Raw genomic sequence first — 17,612 nt, forward strand, 5'->3', positions numbered from 1 at the left:
TGGTTTGCTCAATAAAGTAGGGGGTATGGAAGGGACTTCCTGGGATCTCATGTCCCTAAAGGCTAAATTTGTCCCAGTCTTCTTCCTGGGGCTGTCTCTAAGCAGAACTTCATCTAAGAAGCCTTAACTTCCCTAACACCAGCTAGTGCTTTTTGGTTTTATGGTTAATGTTAGCAATTACTCCATTCTTTTTTATTCAAACTGAGTCCCCACTCCCTACACATTCCCCCCCTCCCCGCCCCAGAAGGAAGGGAGTGAGAGGATCAGACTTCATTAAGTAGAAACTGCACAGCTCACAGAAGAGCTCACTGCACAGGCGGCATGAAGGGGTACTCTGCCCTGCCTGGAGGAAGCCACCCAGACCAGGGTACAGGCCATTAGCTCGAGCTCTGTCCCAGAGGGGATTTTCTTTCTTCTGTTGAAACACAGCTTTCATTAAATGACTTGAATGAAATAAGCACAAAATGAATATATAATTTCAAATTGTGATACATGCTATGAAGAAAAGAAACAACGAGGGATAATACAAAAGGGGGAACTAATCTGGGTCTAGGAAGTCGGAGAAGGTTTATCTGAGAAGGGATCTGAAATAGGAGTAAATCGGGAGAGGGAAGAGAATTTTAGAAGGAACAGTGTGTGCAAAAGCCTCACGGCAGAAAGGAGTGTGAGGCCCAATTGCAGCGACGGTGGGCAAAAGGATGAAGCTGGAGAGGTAGGCAGGGCTGGATGCTCAGAGCCCTGGGGCTGCTGCTTTAAAGATTTACGCCGCAGTGGGGAAGCCGTTGAAGGGCTTTAAGCAGGAGGGTGGAACACGATCAGAATTTCATCTTGAAAACGCCACTGTATCTGCGGTGAGGCAAACCGATCGGAGGGGCCCGGCGACTCCTATTAGGAGATAAAACCGGACGTGCACGGGCTCGGTCAAGGTTGCGGAAGGCAGGGGAGGCGGTTCCGGCGCTTCGACCTCGCGCGCTGCTCCGCGGAAACCCGAACCTGCCCACGTGGGTCGCGCCGCCCGCCCCGCCCCGCCGCGCCGACGCCGCCCGACTCCGCAGGCCCGGCCTGGGGCTGGGCGCACCGCCCCGATCCCCGCATCCCGCGCCCCGGCCCGCGCGTGCGCCCAGGCCGAGGGAGCACCCCCCGCCTCCAGCCTCGAGGGACGAGTTCCCGCCGCGGGGCCGGCGGAACGAGAGCCAGCCGCGCCGGGCGGGCGCCTCCAGGCCGTGAGTCGGAGCCGGAGCGGGAGGGCTTGGGGTCCAGCCGCTGGGGTGGGGTGGGGTGGGGGGGAGTGGCAGCCTCTGCCCAGCTGCCTCCTTTGGGAAGATTAGGGAAGGATGATCTCCATCCTCTGTCTCCTGAGGGTGGTCTCCCTCTCCCGCAAAGCTAGGCGGGAAGGGAGGCCCCTCCCGCCATCCTTACAGAGCCGCTTTTCCCCCACCCCGGCAAATTGCGGATTAGCTTGGAGAGAAGCCTGATCCGGGGGCGTCTGGGTTCCCATTTTACGGCCTCTGAGAACCGGGTTATCTTTGGTACCATGTCCGCTGCATCCCAGCTTCCTTCATGGCCCCGCCCAAGTTTAGGAAAAAGAAAACATTTGGGCGGGGAAGATCTCCAGGCACCTTGCTTAGCAGGATGGGAGTGCGTTGGTTACACAGGGGCTGTCCCCACACCATTCCCCCCAGGACTTCCACCCACTACTGGAAGTGGGGAGGGCTCCTGCCACCTCTACTAATGCTATCTCAGGCTCTCACAGATCCCCAGTTTTTCTAATTCTAGTCATATGTGGTCAGTAGAAACCTCTTGTCAGTTCAAGCCCTAATTTGGGTAGAAGCTGGCTATTGGGGAGGAAAGAATAGTGTGCTGTGCCTTCCCTCCAGGGCCTCAGGATGGAGCAAGCTAGGGGCAGAGACACAAGATAGCAGATAAAGAGGGAAGGACGCAAGGTCAGGAGAGAGGCTTGTCAGTGGGGGGAGGGGCTTCCCTGGGGCAGAGGAGGGAACTGAACCCAGTTCTTCCAGCCCTGGGCAGCCAGCAGTAGCCTCCTGCTGCTGTTGGCCCCATTTTCCTGAGCATAGGTTATCCCACTGCAGTCCCTCACCCCCATTCACTCATCAGGTATGTACTGACACCTGCTTAGCGCCAGGCTCCGTGCTGGCTCCAGGGAATGTGACGGAGGACGTACAGAGGAGTTCCATGTCTAGTCAGGGAGCCAGATTTATAAGATGCTATTATAAGATAGTTTTAAAAAAAAGCAAAACAGTTGAATGGACATCTACTGACTGTCTACTATATGCCAAGGACAGGAAACAAACGTGGATAAGATAGTGCGTCCCCAGGGTGGTGGGGACCCAGAGGAAGGCCTGCTTAACTGTTTGTGTGTATTGGGACAGTGGGGAGAATATCAGGATGGCTTCAGAGAGGTGGGGGTGTTAGAGCTGAGTTTTGAGGTACAAAAAGGAATTTGCTGGGTGCAGAAGGGAGGACCTTAGAGGGGAGAGGAGAGGTAGGATATTTTAGGCCAAGGGATTGTGTGCAGAGAATAATGGTGTGTTTTGAGATCTCTGAGCAGTTTGGTGTGGCACGAGGGGCAGAGTGGCAAGAGGCAAGTCTGGAGGGGTGAGCAGAGGCCAGAGGAAGCACAGCCTTGAGGCCATGGAGAGGTTTAGCAGGAGTTGAGGGAAGGCCCTCGGAGCTGTGAGAAATCAACTGTATGTTTTTAACTGGAGGCAGAGAGATCAGTGAAAAGGCTGTAGTGGTCAGTAATCCAGGTAAGAAATGGCCTGAACCAAGTGAAAGGAGTGGACATGTGTGTACATACACACACAGAGGTTTTTAGGAGGAAGAATCGTCGGAATTTGGTGGCCAGTGAGATGGGGGAAGGAAGCAGGGTGAGGACCTGTGGTTGGTTGCAGAATTGGAGAGCGGTTGGATCTGGGCTGGAGACAGAGCTGAGAGTCATCGACACATGATGGTTCTTGAAGCTGCAGCAGAGGATGGGGTCATCTGGGGAGAAGTGCATAGAATGAGAAGACAGCCTGCCTCAGAGGGCTGAGGGAAAACTCGGTGCAGGCGACTGAGAATCCACAGTCAGAGAGGGAGGAGGAAACCCACGAAGGGAGGTGTTAGCGGAGTCAAGGGAAAGGGACTGAGGAGTGGCCAGGCTCTCACTTGCTGCCTGGTCCCTGCAGCTAGATCGCCACGGCTTGAGGTGCACCACCATGTCCTGCTCTGACTCATTCTTCTGCTTCCCCTGTACAGACCAGATGTTCGCCATGCAGCCAGGGCTAGCCGAGGGGGGCCAGAACCTGGGGGGCCCACCCCCTGGAGTATGTCCCCCCGAGCTCCAACCGGACAGCAACTCCAACTTCATGGCAAGCGCCAAGGATGCCAATGAGAATTGGCATGGGATGCCAGGCCAAGGGGAGCCCATCCTGATGAGGAGCTCCTCCGAGTTGCCCTCTGACAACCAGGCCTTCCGGGCCTCTGGACTCTCCGAGGGGGAGGTCCGCAGCCCACCGGAGGGGGCAGAGATCCCTGGAGCTGAGCCTGAGAAGATGGGTGATACTGGCACAGTTTGCTCCCCTTTGGAAGACAACGGCTATGCCAGCAGCTCCCTGAGCATCGACAGCCCTAGCAGCAGCCCTGAGCCTGCTTGTGGGACCCCTCGAGGCCCTGGCCCTTCAGATCCCCTTCTGCCCTCGGTGGCCCAGGCCGTGCAGCAGCTGCAGGCTCAAGAGCGCTACAAAGAGCAGGAGAAAGAGAAGCACCACGTGCACTTGGTGATGTACCGTCGCCTGGCCCTGCTCCAGTGGATCCGGGGCCTGCAGCATCAGTTGGTTGACCAGCAGGCCCGTCTGCAGGAGAGCTTTGACACCATCCTAGTCAACCGAAAGGAGCTCATCCGCTGTCTCCAACAGAGGGCAGCACCATCTAGGCCCCAGGACCAGGGCTAAGGGTGTACCTCCACAGGGGTGCAAGGGTATATGTATATATTTGCACGCATGTGTGCGGTTGTGCACAAGTAAGTACATGATTCTTCGCTGATATGAGTGCAGGTAAGCGTGAGTTTATATGTGCCAACATGTAGGCAGGTATGTGCAAGCATTTGTGAAGCAGCACTTGTGTATCAGCTTGTGTGTGCACACGAGCTAACTTAGCTGCACACCTATACGAGTATGTAAGAGGGAGCATACGTATATGTGTAACGTGTGGAAGAGTGAGTCAATTTGTATATGCACGTGTGGACAGGTACCCAACAGTGTGTGTATATGTGCATGAGTAAGGATGTCTGTGCAAAAGATGTGTGTACATATGAGTGAGTGAGCAGGCTTGTAGTGGGCGTATGTGAGTGAGCCCTTGTGTGTACAGGCCTATGTGCGGGGGTGCACGTGTGCAGGTGCAGGCATGGGAAGTGTATATTAGGAGCATGTATATTTTCAGGCAGACTCACAAGCAGATGTGTGTAAATAGATATTCAATCGCATGTGCGGGGCATCCATCCACACCCTGGGTTACCCATGACCTACCCTAGCCTTTTTCTCCATAGAAGAAAGAGGGCTCCCTGGAGAGAGAGGGCTAGCCTGCTGTCCTTTATCTGAGGGTTGTGACTGATTCATTTTCCTGGGATTTCCCAGGCCACCTCTCCTTCTCCCTTCCCCTCCTCCCAGACCTCACTCTGCTAAGCTGTTGTCCCTGATGGTGGATTTGCTGCAGGAAGTTTGGTGGCTGCTCTGATCTGCTGTGGCTTTTTGGCTGCGTTTTTGCCAGGGCAATTGGTAGAGAATTAGTATCAGGGAGGGGAGCTGGGGGTGGTGATTGACACCATGGCAGGGGTGGGGGCAGGGTCAGAGAAGATGGGGGACTGTCCCTCTTGAACTCTGCCTTTGGGCACCTGGGAGATGGGGATGAGGGAGATGACAATTGCAGAACCCTGTGAAGAATAGAAGAATTCTACAATATCAGTTCCCAAACAAACCACGCCTCTCCGCTGCAGACCAAGTCAAATGGTTGCAAACCATGCTGACTTAAGCTTCTGATGAAATGGAATGTGCTAATATAATGTTATATGGCAATTGTACCTCAATAAAAAGTTTTTTTAAAAAAGAAAAGCAATGTGTGCTTATAAGTTTGCAAGGAATGGATGAGGTGTTCCAAGGCCTTGGGGAAAAATCTCACTTCCCTCTCTAGGCTTCCTCTCTGCTTTAAGCAACACTGGATGTTGAATTAGTTTGGTCCATTTCCCTGAAATCAGACTGTCCAGGCCAGGAGGAACCACCGTTCTGCTTCCAGGGTGGGCAGGAGGCAGTGTCAGCCCAGCCTCTGGAAGCTCTTAGGATGCTGGGTCATACCCACTTCTGTCACCACATGGCCCTTTAAATGGGGGTTGACAGGCTCCAGCAGAGGCTCCATGAGGTAGAGGGCAGGTGGGTTCTGGGCAGAACCAAGGTCTAAAGTAGCTGAGCTCTCTGCCTTGCTTCTGGGAGCCAAGAGGATGCAAGATCCTGATGGGTGAGTAGTGGCCTGGAGGTCACGACGCTGCCTCTGGCCCTCATCTCCCTATCTGCAAAATGTGGGGCTTTGGGGCCGGCCCAGTGGCGCAGTGGTTAAGTTCGCACATTCCAGTTCTCAGCAGCCAGGGGATCGCCGGTTCGGAACCCAGATGCAGACATGGCACTGCTTGGCAAAAGCCATGCTGTGGTAGGCGTCCCACCTATAAAGTAGAGGAAGATGGACATGGATGTTAGCTCAGGGCCAGTCTTCCTCAGCAAAAAGAGGAGGATTGGCAGTAGTTAGCTCAGGGTTAATTTTCCTAAAAAAAAAAAAAAAAAGTGGGGCCTCTTTCTGACAATCTCTAAGAGTTCCATCCCTGATGGTGGGTGGCTGAAAGGTGTAGGGAGTGAGTCTGAAGCAATGGCCCTGGGGACTCGGTGTCCTAGCCCTTGCATGCTGAGTGTGAACCTGGCCTCTGGACCAACCCAGGATGAATATACTGGGACAGAGAAATGCAGTTCCTGAGTTTGTGTTTTTATTCTGCCTGGTGTCTGGTGGCCTCTTTTCCACACCGGCTGAGCTCCCCTTTTGAGCAGGGTTCTGGGTTGGGAGCTGGGGTAGGGGGGGAAGACCCTGGGGAGGAGGAATTCTGCCTGCAATGGCTGGCAGTCTGATGGAGGGGAGGTCTCTCCTCAGGGGCCTCTCAGTCTGACAGGAGAGACTTGGCCCCTGCCCGAGAGCCCCATATGGGACTGTCCTTGTCCTTGCACCTTTGGGCCTGAAAGGGGGGCAGCGGTTGTGAGGGACACATGCTCCTGTCCCCGCATCCAACATGCACAAACACACTTACATACTCAACCCTGTCCTAGAGCCACCGCTCCGCTGAAGGGGGTCCCAAGTGCAAGACTGAGTTAGGGTCCTTAGATCGGTCTGACACGAATGTAGTTAGAATACGTGTACATGGCTTCAGATACTTGTGGATGCCAATCTAGACTAGATCTATTTTACATTAGTTTGATGATTTATTAATTTCTCAAAAATTCGTTACTTTTATAAAGTATTAGTTACCTATTGCTGCATAACAAATTGCCCTAAAACTTAGTGACTTAAAACCACACCCATTTGTTGTCTCCCTATTCCTGTAGGTCAGGAATCTCTCGCAAGGCTGCAATCATTCCAGGGTCCACAGTCACATTTGTTGGGAACATTCAGTTCCTCAAGGGCTGTTGGCTGGGGGTTGCCTTCAGTTCCTTGCCACGTGGGCCATTCCAACATGGCACCTTGCTTCATCAAAGCATGCAAGCCGAGAAAGTCACAGAGTACTAGCAAGACGGAAGTCACAATTTCCTGCAACCTAGTCACAAGAGTGACATCCATCCCCTCAATGTTCCTATATTCTATTGGTTAGAAGCCAGTTACTCAAAGGGAAGGTATTACACAAGGTTCTAAGTACCAGGAGGCAGGGATCACCGGAGGATCTTAGAGGCTGCCAACCACAGAAGGTATATTTTGGTTGATTAAATAAAGTCATGGTTTTTTTTTAATCCTTTTTTTTTTGGTGAGGAAGATTGGCCCTGAGCTAACATCTGTTGCCAATCTTCCTCTTTTTTTTCCTCCCCAAAGACCCAGTACATAGCTGTATATCCTAGTTGTAAGTCATTCTAGTTCTTTTTTGTGTGTGTGAGGAAGATTAGCCCTGAGCTAACATCTGCTGCCAATCCTCCTCTTTTTGCTGAAGAAGACTGGCCCTGAGCAACATCTGTGCCCATCTTCCTCCATTTTATGTGTGGGACGCCTGTCACAGCATGCCTCAATAAGCGGTGCATAGGTCCGCGCCCAGGATCCAAACCAACAAACCCTGGGCCACCAAAGTGGAGTGCTCAAACTTAACTACTGTGCCACTGGGCCAGCCCCCCATTCTAGTTCTTCCATGTGGGATGCCACCACAGCATGGTCTGATGAGCAGTGCACAGGTCCACGCCAAGGATCTAAACCAGCAAACCCTGGGGCACTGAAATGGAGTACACAAACTTAACCACTTGGCCATGGGGCTGGCCCAAGTCATATTTTCTTGTTTTTTTTTTCTCCTGAGGAAGATTTGCCCTGAGCTAACATCTGTTGCCAATCTTCCTCTTTTTTTGCTTGAGGAGATAAGCCCTGAGCTAACATCTGTGCCAGTCTTCCTCTATTTTATATATGGGTGGCCACCACAGCATGGCTGAAGAATGGTGTAGGTCTGTGCCCAGGATCTGAACCCACAATCCCGGGCTGCTGAAATGGAGTGCGCCAAACCCAACCACTACACCATGGGGCCAGCCCTGTTGATCATTTTTTAATTACGCAAATAAAAATTCTATTCTACTTATAATTGAAACATTTCAGAGAAACGTAATGTCCCCTTTTATCCCTTCCCAACAAGGTATATATATTTTAAACCTCGCAAAGTATACTTCTCACTGTAACAGTCATTGACCCAGAACATTAATAATTCTTGCTGTCTCTACATTTGACATTGAAATAGAAACAATACTGAACCAGTTTTAACAAACTCCCCTTATTAAGTGTTGTTCCAGCAAAGGGCTATAGCTAAATTCGAATAACTTTAACCATGGAGATTTCTAACAAGGTGACAATATTCAAGCTCTCGGAGCACAAGAGGGTGAATTTCCAGAAGGGGCCCCTTTCCTGAATGTGTGAAGGCTCTTCTAGAACAACCAGTGGTTAAGAGCACAGACTCTGAAGCCAGAGCCCCAGTTTGGATGTTGTCACCGTTGCTTCCTGTCTCTGTGACCTTGGACCAGTCAACTTCTCTGTCCCTCAGTTTCCTCACCTTGAAGTGGAGACAACAGTAGTAACTACCTCATAGGGTTGCTGGAAGAATTGAATATATAATATGCAAAATACTTAGAACTGTACCTGGCACATAGTAAACCCCATTAATGAAAGTTACGATTTATTATTATAAACAGTGCTTTTGTGATGCACATTTAACTTTTTCATAGAAAAACAAATTTTTCCTTTAGGAATTTGAATCTAAAATTTGAAAGGCACGGGTCCTGCCTGGTGGCTCAGCAATGAAGTGCGCATGATCTGCTTCGGAGGCCCTGGGTTCCCCGGTTTGGATGCCGGGTGCAGACATGGCACCAACCAGCAAGCCATGCTGAGGTAGGCGTCCCACATATAAAGTAGAGGAAGGTGGGCATGGATGTTAGCTCAGGGCCAGTATTCCTCAGCAAAAAGAGGAGGATTGGCAGCAGATGTTAGCTCAGGGCTAGTATTCCTCAAAAAAAAAAAAAAAAAAAAAAATTGAAAGGCATCTTAAAAAAAACAAAAGCTTTTTAAAAATAAAGCTGCCTAATATTCCTCTCCACAAAAGAGCTTTCTGAGCTGAGAAGGAGATGAAACCAGACCAAGGACCAGTGTGATGAATTTTATGTTTATAGGACCCCTGCTGGTCACTGAGGGTCTAGGGACAGGCCTGCCTGGCTTGGCAGTGGGTTAGGGAAGGAGCCTGCCAAGGGCAGGGAGTCAGCCACAGCCAGGCCAGCAAAGTTTGGGGTAGGGAAACTGAGGCCGTACCCCAGTGAATGAGCCAACCCAGCCAAGAACTGCTGTTTTCCATCAGGTAGCTGGCCCTCAGGCCTGATCTGGGAAGTGCTGAGGCTACTGCTGCCCGTCCTGTGGGTGGCAGACCCGGTCCAGAGATTGTCTAGACGGCCTGCATCTCTTCGCCTGTGGCAACTGTACGGACTGAATGAGGAAATGGACCTGAAGGCGCTTTGTACGCATTCGAACGACTGAGCGCCTCTGCACCAGGCCCTGCGGAGCCCGCCCCTGCCCTAGAGCAGATCTTGCCGCAAAGGGAGATGAGACTTGCATCCAAAAGACGGCTACACGAGCCACTCTGAGCCTAGCAGAGGAGACGGTGGCGCGGTAGAAATGGGTGTTCATCGCACTAAGGTCAGAGCCGGGGGTGGGGCTAGGTCCCCCCCAGGGCCTGCCCGCCCCCCACCCGGGTTGAAACAAGGCTCGGGCTGTGCGTTGGGAGCAATCCGAGGGACTCTGAGCGTGACCTTGCCCCAAGAGGGGGCGCGAGGTGAAGCTCCAGTGCTCCGCGCTGGGGAAGGAGAGGGCTGGAGGCCGGCGTTCAGCTGGTGTTCAGCGGTCCTGGGGGGGGGGGGGGGCTCGTCGGCCGAAAGGCGCAGACAAAGGGGCGGCCGCCGCGCACCCCGGTGCCACCTCGAGGAGCACGGGCCGCGGGCTCCGCACAAAGCGGGGGGCGGGCGGCGCCGAGTCCGCCCCACGCGCCGGCGCGCACCGGCCTGTTGATCCGCACGTTGGTGAGCGACGTTTCCTGCGCCTAATCCCAACAAGCATGAAAACGGCTCGCGCCGGCCCGCCAGCAGGCCCTTTGTCCCGGCCCCTCGCGGGACAGCTGCAGCCGGGGTCCCTCCCCACTTTTGTGTCTCCTCCCCCGCCCCCATCTCCCCCCAGCTGCTGGAAGGCCGCGAGCCTCCCAGGGCTTTCGCCTCCGGCACTTGGGCGCACAAAGCGGGACAGCGCCCCTAATCTTGGGGGGGGGGGAAGGGGCGGGCAGGATTAACCCCAGGGTCTGCAGCGAGAGGTGGGGCCGCGGAGGGAAGAGCAAGAGAGTGATGCGGCCTTCTAAGTGAGAACATCCCTGTGGGACTGGACCTGTGGGTGTGCCTGTAGGGGTGGGTGCGAGTTAGAGAGCTGGAGGGTACTTGGGTTGTTCCCCATGCTTCTTGGACTCCTCTAGCCACCCCCTAACATTCAGTGTTCAGACAGCTCTCAGGGCAGGAAACTCCCTAGACCTTGATGCTCTCCTGGGCTGTCCGGAGGACCTCTTCTCTCCACACACCTCCTGGGATCTCCTCCACTCTGTGCCTTCAGTCCCCACCCATCTCGGGGCTCCCAAACCTCTGTCTCCAGCGGGACGTCTGCCTCCCATCTCTACCTACACATCAACGGCCCACTGGACAGCTCCACTCAGATGACCCACAGCTCCTCAAACTTCCCCGGTGGGAAGCTGAGCTCATCTTCCCCCCCACAAACCTGCTCTCTCCACTCAGTTATCTGGGGCCTAAGCCTCCACCCTCCTAGTCACTACTCACGCTCGTCAATCACCAAGTCCTGTCCCTTCCACCTCCCAAGCACATTTCCAGCCCAAGCCTTCCACTCCATTCCAGCTTTCCCCACCTTGGTTCATGCCACCGTCATCGCTCACCTGGACAACTGGAAGCGCTGCTGGTCTGGCTCCCTCCCTTCGGTTCACCACACTGCCCTCCAGTGGGCTTCTATAAGACTCTGCCAGCTTAAGACCTTTTCAAGGCTCTCCAGTGGCTCAACTTGCTTAGCTTGGCTTGCAAGTCCCTCTCTGACCGGTTCCTGCATCCCCACTGGCCTGATCTGGTGTGCCACAAGTTACTGTCTAGTCCACAAAGACCTTCCTCAAGAGCCTTCATGGGGGGTTTTCCCTCTCAGGAAAGGGAATGAAATCACTGGCTGGCCTTGCTCCTCACAGAACCATCCTTCAGAGCCCAAAGGTCCAGGGAACTACAGGGCAGTGGATGGTTCAGGAAAGCCAGACCCTCCAGAGATGGTGTGTATTGGCCCAGCCTTACCCACACTATGCCTACCACGTGCAGGACAGCTGGGTTCCTCCCAAGCTGATGAGGTTCTGCCCTCCTTTGGGCTCCCTTAGGCCCCTTGTGGCTACCGAGGCCACTCAAGGTGCCTGAATCCCCAGAGATGCTGGCACCCTTGTCTCTGTCCCAGATCCCTCAGGATGGACCACATCCCCTGAGGCCCCAGAACCCCACAGTTTGCAAGCATATCTATGCCACTCTGTATGTCACCATTGTCACCAGACACCTCCTCCCAGGCACTGCCGGGAACCTGCCTCCAGGGTGCTCTTCACATCCTCATCTTAGTCACAGACAGGAAACTCCGGCATTCAACAAGTGTTTCTTACTGTCTACCATGTGCCAGACCCTCTGCTAGGCACTGGGGACCCAGAGGAGTCAGACACAGTCCCAGCCCCCAGGGACTTCACAGTCTATAAGTGCTAGCAGAAGTCTGTACACAGTGCCATGGAAGCACTTTCCAAAGCAGGTTCCAACAGGTGGGAAATAAAAGATTTCCATGATCAAAGGGGCTTGGAGAACACTGGGTTAGACCATGCTAACTGGACTCCTTTACTGCAGGACTTCTCAGGGCCTTTACAGTGCCAACATACATTGTAAATTCCTAAGAGGAGGACAGTGTTTGAAGAGGGCTTCTTAAACTTGTTTGAGCATGGAACCCTTTTTTCATGGATCATCTTATAGATTGAGTGTTCCAAGGATCACATGTGGGAAACACATAGCCATGGGAATCTAGAGAATGGAGGGACAATTCTGTGTTTGGGGTGGGAAGGGGAATGAGGGAGGTGAGGGACAATTAGGAAAGAGTTCACAGAGGAGCTGATGTCACCTGGAGGATGAGTAAAAGTAGGTAAGGAGAAGTGAAAAGCATCCTAGGAAAAGTGAAGGGACTTGCCCTGGGGAGGCAGGGACCAGGGGTCTCTGAGGGTTCAGAAGCAGGGCACTTTCCCAGAGACAGAAGAGTCTTTTGGAGCCAGAAACTGCAATGTGGAGAGGGGCTTTATCTGTACCAGTGTTTTGAATGCTCACTCACATGAACTTGGCCTGAGGCATCTCATCACTTCCTGGGATGCTGGACAGTATAATAAGGTCAGTAAAATATCCCACCTGTTTGTGAGCCAGACACACCTGTCTTCAGGTACGTCCAGGACCTTCACAGTTTAGATGTGTATGGGGTAGTAATGGATGCAGACCTGGAACCCCAGAAGCCAGTCCTCTGAAGAGAGTTCTGTACCAGGGTCATTGGGCTTCATTATAGGAGCCAACGGGATTGCCTCAAAAGACCCTCCCTGCTTTGTGTCAACTGAATTTGCTTAAGTAGAAACCCACCAAAGGCTCAGTCCAGAACACGCAGGTGTATACAGAGGTGTATGTGTGTGTCCAGACTCCTGGGAAGAAGTCCAAAGCTTCTATTCTCTGGTGCGTCTGGTGGGTTTTAATGCCATGCTCTCTCCCATTTTATTTCTCCCGCATCCACGTGTTATTCCCATCCCCGTGGCCAGCTGATCCGCCTCCCATTCTCAACACCATCTTTCCCAACTCACTTCTCTATTGCAGCCCAAACCATCTCCCTAACAGCAACAACAACAACAACAAAAAGAGAGAAGAAGAAGCAGGAGAAGGGAGAGGAGGAGGCAGAGAAGGAGTGGAAGGAGAAGAGCATGCCCACAGAGTGCCTACTTTGTGCCAGGGCAGGCATCGTTCTTAGTACTTTACGTGTGTTATCTCATCTAATCCTCACAGTAACCCTAGGAGGAAAATACTATTATCATCCTCATTTTGTAGATGAAGAAATGAGGCCCAGGGATTTCCAGCAGCCTGCCTAAATTTGCATAGTTGGTAGGAAGCAGAGCTAGGATTCAAACTTAGGCAGTCTGGCTACAGAATCAGTGCTCTCACCACCCCAAAATCCACACTGCCCCACATCCATCCCCTACCTACCTTTATAACCATCTCCATTTCCTCCTACCTGTATCCCCATCTGGATCTCCTTCCCAATACCTGTCCTGAGTATGCTATTTCCCTCCCACTTACTCCATGTCAGTTTCATCCCCATTCATCACCCCCACCCCTACCCAATCTTTGAATCTTCAGCGTCCCCATTCCCTTCCTCTTCCTTGTAACCCTTGGAAAACTGGCTTTAGAGTCTGTTTTCAAGCTCACTAGCCTTGTGACCAAAAGATTAATTCACTTAATCTTTTGGAGCCTTAGTTTCCTCATGTGTTAGAAGGGGAGAAGAAAGCAAGTACCGTCTACTTTACAAGACTGTTGCAAGGATTAAATAATGCTTTTGAAGTTGCTTTGTAAATTGCAAAATATTTTACAGCCCAATGTGTTGTTTTGTTAATTTTCCTTGATATTATTTTTCACCCCTTCTGGAAGCAACTGTTTTTATTTCAGTAATTGACCTTTTGTTTTCAAAACAGGGAAACTTGTGTGCTGTTTTGAAATTAATTTTAATGGATGCTACCGAAATGGTAATCTTTATTGTTTGTGATTATTAATAATTTAAGAGAAAGGAAAGTAAATTTGCTTGTGTTAACAAGGTTGTGAATACTTTCCACAGGAGGTCCCGCTTTTAGTATTCCTAAAAATGGAATTGTGAAGAGGGAAGGTGCTCTGGGACAGGGTGGAAGGAGATGAGATGAGAGAGGAGAATGGGGAGTGAGGATGGAGAAGTGGTTGCAAATACAGTGGAGATAAAGAGCAGCGAAGGGATATGGGTGAGAAAAGAATGACCAACACAAATCAGGCCTTCCTGTGCAGTTTCACCCTCACAATAACCCATGAAGCAGTTTCTCTGCTGTCCTATTTTACAGGTATATAAACAGAAGTTTCTTTAGGTGGGTTCCACTGCTGGCACACAGACACACTACTCTCCATTCTCACATTCTCCATTCGACCCCGACCAGGAAGAAACAAGGTTACAGACTTCTTGCATGGGAAAAGGGCTCGTTTGTACCCAGAAAGGGTTCTCTAAGCTAGGGAGCATCCCCACTGACCCACCTGAGGCTAAGTGCAGAGGAACTGAGCAAGAAAGAGGTGGGGCAGGGCTGGCCTGGTGGCACAGCGGTTAAGTGCGCACGTTCCACTTCAGGGGCCCCAGGTTCCCCCGTTCGGATCCCAGGTGCGGACATGGCACTGCTTGGCAAGCCATGCTGTGGTAGGCATCCCACATATAAAGTAGAGGAAGATGGTCACAGATGTTAGCTCAGGGCCAGTCTTCTTCAGCAAAAAGAGGGGTATTGGCAGTGGTTAGCTCAGGGCTAATATTCCTAAAAAAAAAAAAAAAAAAAAAGAGGTGGGGATTTGCCATTGGAATGGAAAGGGGAGGGAGACACGACAGCAGGTGACACGCAGCAGGTGACAGCTTCGTGCTATACAGCTTTACAGTTAATGCTCTAGAGCACTGTTTCCTCCTTCTCAGGAAAAAAGAAGGAAGGGAAAGGAAGGGGCTGCCTCTTCTGCTTCCGGAGCCTGGAGTGCCTGAAATAATCCTCCCAGGACTCACAAACCCCTTTCCCCCTGAATTCGTTCCTACCCCCAAACTCATCCAGAGAGCAGCCGACTCTGCTAAGTCGATTTCCTGTCCCCCCTCCCCGGACCCTCAATTTGTCTCAGGTACAATCACCACCTTGATCTCCATAATGAAACTTCTCTTATATGAGACTCAAATACTCCCCTACTTCTTTTATTTCTTTTAAAGATTGACCCCTGAGCTGACATCAGTTGCCAGTCTTTTCTTCTTCTTCTCCTCCTCCTCCTCCTCCTCCTCCTTCTTCTTCTTCTTCTTCTTGTCCCCAAAGCCGCCCAGGACATAGTTGTATATTCTAGTTGTAGGTCCTTCTGGCTGTGCTATGTGGGACCTGTCTCAGCAGGACTTGATGAGTGGTTCTAGGTCCGCGCCCAGGATCTGAACTGGCAAAACCCTGGGCCACCTAAGCGGGATCGGTGAATTCAACTGCGTGGCCACGTGACTGGCCCCCTCCCCTAATTCTTAAAAGGATCTTCTACTTTGTATGTACACGTGTGTGCATGCGCATATGCATTTCGGGGATGGGGAGTCAGAATGGCTGTGCACTCATCTAACAGATGAGGAGACTGAGGCAGGAACAGGAGAAGGGAGATTTTCTGGCTCATCTGGAAATGGCAGATTACCTTATGAAATCTTCTAGTACCTTGCCTCTTCATAATATTTAACATTTTTCAAAACACTCCCAGTTCTGCTATTTGGCTATAGAGTAGGTGCAACCAACCCCAGTTTTCAGCCAAGAAGCTGTAGTCAAGGTCAAGTAGCATCAACTGAACTTGTGACTTATATGGGTCCCTCATTCAGTGAGGCAGGAATGGTTAGGGTCGCTGCAGCCTTATAAACTTCACCCATAGAAGGATAACTGCCCTCAGGAGACTCTAACTAAATTAGCAGCCTACTGCTGTGCTCCATGTTTGTAATAACATCCCTCACATGTGACCAGAATTTTATAGTTTATAGAGCCCTTTACCTCTCTTTTCCTATTACTTTCTTGTGACTACGCCAAAAGGTTGGCATTGCTATGCCTTTTTATAAAAGAGGAAATAGAGACTCAGAGAGGTTAAGCAACTTGCACAAAGCCTGACAGCTAGTGATGGAGCAACGACTCTGCTCATTCAGCTAACTACTCAATGGCCCAGGTCTTGATTGAATCCCACGGCAACATGCGGCAGGACTTAAAGGAAAGGCTTGCGCATGCATGCCGGGAGGGTTGCTGGCTCAGTGGGAATGCCTTTAGCATTTGGACAATTCTTTGAGTGGGACTGTCCTAGGCAATGCAGGGTCCCAGTTTAGCATCCCTGTCCCCTAGATATAAAATACTAATAAGATTGCCTACCCAATTATTGAGACAACCCAAACACCTCTCTCATAATTTTAGAAGCCCCCTGTGGAGGTGGTATCAGCCTCGCCCACCCCGCTCCTCCCCCTGCCACTGAGAACCACAAGGCTAGTTCTCAGCTTTGGACACTGGTCCCCTTTCTATTGTCCACCCCTTTCCATCCTTCTTTCCTCCCAGGGCAGTCTCAGGACCCCGCCCTCCCAGGCTTTCCCAGCAAGAAAGTGTTAAGAGGTACTGAGACTTGAGCCCCAATCTGCCTCTGAGGCTAAGGAGGCTGCTCCTTTTAGGAGGTTGGTTCCCAGGACTGGGAGAGGGGTGGAGGATAGTTGAAGAAGAGGAGGGAGAGGACCCCACCCCCGCCCCCTGTAGGTTTCACCTAATCTCCACACTGTGCATTATTACCCGCCTAACGCAGCGTGCTTTTAAATAAAATATGCAAAGATTTCCCTCTCAAATTATCTCCCCGGGCGAGCTAGCTCAACTCCAGCTTGTTAATGGAAAAAATGCAAATAAAGCCTCCCACTTCTCTCCCCCAGCCTCTAGGCTCCGGACAGCTAATGTGATTTCCTTCTTTTTGGGAATTTCTGTTTCCATTGAAACCATTATTTTTAGGGGGGCAGGGGGGTTTTTCCCAGGTGCCATCCAAAGGGAGAGTCTTAGAAGGGAGGGAACAGCTCAGGTAGAAGTTTGAGGAAATCACTCTGTTATGGAGCCTGTCCCTTTCTGAGCCTCATTTTGGCATCTGAGATCTCAATTAGTCCTTCCCAGGGCCCTGTGAGGCTGAACCCAGGGGAAGGCATGGGGCTTGCTGAAGGGTGATGCGGCTTCGGCAAACCAAGGAGTTGAAAGAAAGATTTCTTGGACTCTCAAGGTCTGGTCGTAGTGCTCCTTTATTCAGAGAATAGCATGGGGATAGGACCCATGGGCAGTGAAGAGCAGCAATGGGTTGAGGGTAGGGCTAAATTTATAAGGCATAGGTATGTTTGTTATCTCTTTACAAGACAAAGGAAAGAGCTTGTAAAAAAAAAAAAGTCGTTAAAATGGTATTAGTGCAGATGGGGTCTGGTTATTGGGTGGTCCTATAACTTTGGATAGGAATCAGGTTGGATCAGGTCAGGATGTTCTATGCTTCCCAGAGGATGATGTTGATCAGTTTGTAGGCCAGGCCACCTTGGCCTTCTCTCCCTGGGGCGGCCTTGGTCCTCATCATAAAATCCCCCCTGAACCCATTTGGCCCCCAAATCTTTTGGGGATATGGACGATGGTCAATCTTCTGTAACTACGTCCAGCTGTACAAGGTCATAGAGCTGTCCGTAAATGGGGCCGTAGGGGTACAGGCAGGAAGTTCAGTGGACTGGAAGGCTGCACCTGTGGAGTCCAAGACTGATAAGGCTACAGATCCTCTGGAGACGAGAGAATCATTTTATGAGAAGTGGTCCAGGAGGCGAAACTTCGCTGACATGTGGAAGACAAACAATGAAATAGACAACAAATTATAATAAGAAATACAAGCAATATGATTAAACCAATGAATAAGGCTTTGATAGTAGTCCAGAGACCTGGACCCGACCAGGAGTCCAACCAA

At 51.4% G+C, this 17,612-nt stretch overlaps 1 protein-coding gene across 1 annotated transcript; it reads left to right on the top strand.

Moving 5' to 3' along the window:
- The first annotated feature begins 1,030 nt into the window (after positions 1 to 1,030).
- Positions 1,031 to 5,097, top strand: C5H1orf216 (chromosome 5 C1orf216 homolog). The gene is made up of 2 exons (XM_044770334.2): positions 1,031 to 1,223; positions 3,259 to 5,097. The coding sequence occupies exon 2, from the start codon at positions 3,264 to 3,266 to the stop codon at positions 3,951 to 3,953; it is 690 nt and encodes a 229-aa protein (XP_044626269.1). The 5' UTR covers positions 1,031 to 1,223; positions 3,259 to 3,263; the 3' UTR covers positions 3,954 to 5,097.
- The last annotated feature ends 12,515 nt before the right edge of the window (positions 5,098 to 17,612 follow it).

This window comes from Equus asinus, chromosome 5, assembly GCF_041296235.1.
Source record: "Equus asinus isolate D_3611 breed Donkey chromosome 5, EquAss-T2T_v2, whole genome shotgun sequence".
NCBI classification, from domain to species: Eukaryota; Metazoa; Chordata; class Mammalia; order Perissodactyla; family Equidae; genus Equus; species Equus asinus.